This window comes from Sturnus vulgaris, chromosome 26 (genome assembly GCF_052056855.1).
Source record: "Sturnus vulgaris isolate bStuVul1 chromosome 26, bStuVul1.hap1, whole genome shotgun sequence".
Taxonomy (NCBI): Eukaryota; Metazoa; Chordata; class Aves; order Passeriformes; family Sturnidae; genus Sturnus; species Sturnus vulgaris.
Window position 1 is genome coordinate 505,020 of NC_142268.1, and position 4,865 is coordinate 509,884.

The following is a 4,865-nucleotide window of genomic DNA, read 5'->3' on the forward strand; positions in this document are numbered from 1 at the left end:
GCTGGGATCCATCACAGAATGAAATTCATCACCCGGTGGGTGAGAACAGATAAAGCCCAAATCACCATTTCCTGGAAATGTGCAAACTCAGGCTCCAGACTTTGGGAAAGTTCATGAAGAAAAAAAATACCCTTTAAAGACTGAAAAATTCCCATTTGCGTTTGGAGAGAAAGTCACTTCCAGCCTGAGCTGCCAGCTGGAGGCATCAATCTCTGCTAGGAGGGCTCAGTCCTCATTTTGATGCATTTCTTTAATATCTCTCACACATTCAAAACCACCCTTACGTCATCGGGAATTTCTTTTGTATCACATTATTGAATAAAAACCTGCTGAAGACATCAGGAACCACTGCAGCTCTGTGTTATCACCATCATCATCATCATCAGTGTTTCTCATTTTTAAAAGCAGATTAGCATTCCTGATTTAACTAAGCTTTTAAATACTGTTTTGCATATTATCTACATCCAGTGCTGAGCTGGGGATGTACAGAGACATTTTGATCTCTTCCACAGGCAACAGGAACCAGGAAACCACCGAGTGTCTCATTTTTAAGTACAAATTTTGTGTGGGTTTTACACACACTCCGTAACAAACTGTGAGGTTTTACTTCATTTTTATTTCAAATAAAAATCAAATTTATGCTATTATGACATATTCCACCTGACAAAATTCAACCACAACAGGATTTTGTATTCAAATCAGCCAGGTTTAAAATGTAAACACCGACTTTTTACTTCACACAGTTTTCAGGAACTCAACAAAAGCCACGCAGAACTTTGGATAACACCTAAAAATACACAAGCCGAGGTGATGAAATTTTGCACAATGTTTCCAAACATCACCATTAACCTGGGTTTAATTCCCTGGGTTTATTCCAGGGCAGGTGGGGCTGGGAGACAGCACCCACTGGCAGCTTTTTGGCGTTTGGGGGGGGTCTCTTTTTTTCCAAGGTAAGACTGTAAGGCCCATCAGAGGGAGCTCAAACACAGCTCTGCCTAAACACCCTCAAAATTAAATGACTTTAAGTGAATATTAAAGAAAAAAAGCAATCCTGGAAACCTGAGAAAATCTCCATCAAGAACCACCCTTAAAATGCAGGTCACAGATTGTCTATAAAAATCTTACATTTCAAGAGTCGCATATTGAAGGGCTCAGCAGTATCTGCACGTTCATTTTTTGGTTAATTACAATTTGAAAGGGCAGCAACATCCTTGGATGAGTAAATTGCTGCATCAAAGCATCCCTGGGCTGAGAAATTGAAACAAGCCCTGGTAAACAAGCCCAGAAAAATCAGTGCAGTCCTGAAATTCCCAACCTCACAGAAAAAAAAAAAATTAAAAAGGGAAGGAGAAGAGCCACAAACAAAACACAGGAGTCAATGTCACAGAGAAAAAAAAAAAAAAAAACAAACCAAAACAACTCCCCCTCTCCTCTCCTCACCCACTTTGTTACTATGGGACTGGCAGAAAGCTCTGGATTATGAACACCAAGGTCCCACTCACAAGACAATTAAGCAGCTCCAGAGCTTCCATCGACCACCCACCTCCACTCCCTCCCAGCACAGCTGAAATGCCAAAAATGCACCGTGCCAGCTGAAAAACAGCTCCACACTACCGGGAAACCCTGGGGAAAACAAAGTTTATTCTTTCTCAAATGATTTTGGGTTTTGTTTTTTTTTTTTTTTTTTTGGTGAGGGCGGTAAAGGAGGGGTTGATATCACAACGGATCAGAACTTCTAAATCCCACAGGGATCCAACATCATAAATAGGTGGAGGGTGACCATGAGAGAGAGGAAGTTCAGGATTTCTGCCTCTGCTCTGAGCAGTAACCAACAATAAAGCAGACAAGATGGTAAACATTGCAAAAAGACAATTACTAATAATGAAAAGGCAACAGAAATTCTGGGCTGCTTCCACCAACTGAGTAAGGCGTTTTCAAACTGACAGCAACGTGCTGCTTGCCAAATGAAAATGAGAGCAAACAGCAAAGTTGTGCTTAACCCCTTTTTGCTTTTATGCTGCATTTTAAACCCCGATGAAATCATGGAATTTGAAAGAAAAAGTCTACAAAGGAGACATTTTACTCAGCTCTCTGGTCAGTGTTTCCATCACTTCAGTACCCAGAATGCTCAGAAAAGTTATTCATCTTGGGTTCTTTCTTCAAAACCAGGTTCTTCAAAGTGTGATGGCTTTCCAAGGGCAAAACCTGGGTTAGGAGCGCTTGGATTTGGGAGAAACTGAAATGGGCTTCAGGAGAAATGAATGTGGATTCTGCCTTCTCTTGCAGAAGGTGGGAGCTCAGCATGTGAGTTAATTGAGGGACAAGCTGTAATTGCAGATTCCAAGAAGTCCCTCAGGAACAGCCAGCTCTGGAGTGGCAGCAAGCACTGACCACTGAAGGCAAAATCCCAGGGAACTGAGCCACACACGATGATTCCAGTGACTACAAACACCTCCAGATTATCCTCACTCTGCTCCCAACTAACTCCAGCAGGAACATCCAACACCCAGGTGAGCTCCAGCCTCACACCTTCCCAGGCAGGTGCCTTTCCTTTACATCCAACCAGCAGCACCACCAATTCCAAAGCAATATTTACCCTCTCCTGACACAGAGGAATAAAAGGGAACCTTTGACTGCAAATCCAACCGTGTGTCCTGCTGTTCCTGCAAAGCTTCCGTCGCAAACAGGCTCGTAAATTTTCTTGAAACAGTTAAAAACAAAACACTGACACAAGCAGGTGGGACGAGAACAAGAACAGCCCTGACATCCCAGAACGTGGACCAGAAAAGGCATCTCGTGCCCGGAAAGCGCATTGGTGATGCCGGGAATTTCTGCTGATGGGCTTTGCAGAGACAGCACCAGCCAAGGGAGCCTTTGGAAGTGCAGCAATTTGCACCTACGACAACCGGAGTGGAACGGCAACAACACCGGCCACAGCGAGCCCGGCAGCGCCCGCCTGAAGCCGGGGATGCTCCGGGGGGCTCTGAGGGACCCCAGCCCGCCACGGGCAGCCTGCAGCGAAGAATCCGAGACACCTGCTCGGAGCGGCGAGCCCAGCCCGGCCTGTGCCGGGATGGAGCTGGGGAACCCTCCAGGCCAGGCTGGAGGCACCGGGGTCCCCTCAGAGCCGGGACTGTCCCGGGATGAGGGACAGGGGAGCCGCTCAGAGCGGGGGGATGGAGCCAGCACCTCCTCAGAGCGCGCTGAAGGAACTGAGATCGCTTCAGAGCCGGGGCCTGGCCAGAAGTGATGGAGCCGGGATCCCCCCTCAGAGCCGGGCCTGTCCCGGGGTGATGCAGTTGGGATCTCCCCTCAGACACCGGCAAAGCATCCGGCATCCCGTGTCCCGGTGTGACAAACCGGGAGCCTCCTCAGCCCTCTCGTAGGGGACACGGGGGTGGCCCCGCCGCAGCCCAGCCCAGCCCAGCGCAGCGCAGCCCCCTCCCCGCCGGGCCCGTTCCGTGATGCCGCTGTCCCGACCCTCCAGCGGGCGGCACCGCGGCCTCCCCCCGCGGCAGGTGCCGGTCACCGGAGGATGCTGCGGGCCCGGTGGGCGGCGCGGGCCGGGCCCGGTGCCGCCAAACCGGGGGTGGGGGGGACCGGGAGCCGTGAGGGGGGGGCTGAGGGGGCCTTTACCCCCCCCCCCCCATACCGCGGCAGCCGCCCGCCCCCGCCAGGGGGCGCTGCCCGCCCCGCCCGCCGCGCGCCGCCACTGCCCCCGGCCCGAGGGGCTCTGCGGGGGGGGCGCCGCCCCTCACACCCTCCCCCCCGCCCGCCTCGGCCCGGGGGCGGCGGCGCCGACTCTCACCCGGTGCGCGCGGGTCAGGCTCAGGTCCTTCATGACCTCCTCGAAGGCCGCCGTCTCCTCCGCCTGCTTCTGGTTGTGCAGCGCGATCTTCTCGCTGAATTTCCGCGGGTTGTTCGAGGCCGCCATCTTCCCCCGTCCGCATCCCCCTCCCCGCGGCCGAGGGGGGGCGAGGCGCATGCGCCGGCCCAGGGAGGGGAGGGGGGGGCGGCCGCAGGGCGCGTGCGCGGCGGCGGCGGCGGGGCGGGAGGGGGCGGTGAGGGGGCGGAGGTTGCGCATGCGCGGGGCCGGGCGCGCGCGGGAGGGACGGCGAGGGCGGGGGCGCGCGCGCGTGCGCGGGGCCGGGGCTTCCCCCGGGGCGGGGGCGCGCGCGGGGCCCGGGGCTCGCACCCGGTTCTGGTTCTTGTCCCCCCGTCCCCGTCCCCGTCCCCATCCCTGTCCCCATCCCTGTCCCCGTCCCTATCCCCCATCCCTGCCCCTGCCGGCGTCCCGCTCCCGGTCCCTGCTCTTATTCTTGTGTCTGTCCCATCCGTGTCCCGCTTCCAGTCCCTGTCCTCATCCCTCTCCCCGTTCCTGTCCCTATTCTTGTGTCTGTCTTAATCCCGATCCCGGACCTTATTCATGTCCCGATTCCTGCTCCCATCCTTATACCCGTCCCTGTCCTTGTCCCCATCTCTATTCCAGTCCCTGTCGCAGTCCCTATCCCAGTTCCTGCCCCTATTTTTCTGTCTATCCTAATCCCGATCCCGGACCTTATTCCTGTCTCCGTCCCTGTTCCCATCCCTATTCCTATCCCGGTTCCAGTCCCTGTCTGTCCCCATCCCAGTCCCAGTCCCCATCCCCACCCTTTTCCTTCTCCCTGTCCCTGTCCCGGTCCCTCTGTGGTGGCTGCTCAGTCTCCTCCTGAAAAATCGACTTCAGCGATTCTCCCACTTCACTGAAATCACACAGGAGATGCCCGACTTGGTTTATCAGGATTTCACGCAAAAATCACCTGTAACTGCAAAAAATCACCCAGAGCTCTCCTCCACGCTTTTATTTATTTACTTTTAATACCTTC

The 4,865-nt window shown here is 54.0% G+C and overlaps 1 protein-coding gene across 6 annotated transcripts in view; it reads right to left on the reverse strand.

The window, feature by feature from the left end:
* Positions 1 to 3,985, reverse strand: part of CRTC1 (CREB regulated transcription coactivator 1) — a 48,099-nt gene extending 44,114 nt beyond the window's left edge. For 4 of the 6 annotated variants that reach the window (XR_015808513.1, XM_088179195.1, XM_088179194.1 and 1 more), the window contains exon 1: positions 3,809 to 3,985. Coding sequence is in view for 5 of the 6 variants with exons in the window: in XM_088179195.1 (XP_088035321.1) it covers positions 3,809 to 3,985 (177 nt within the window). In the remaining variant the exon portion in view is untranslated. The remainder of the gene's footprint in view (positions 1 to 3,808) is intronic. The other 2 variants (XM_088179196.1, XM_014887215.2) reach the window with 1 other exon arrangement.
* Between the last annotated feature and the right edge of the window lie 880 nt (positions 3,986 to 4,865).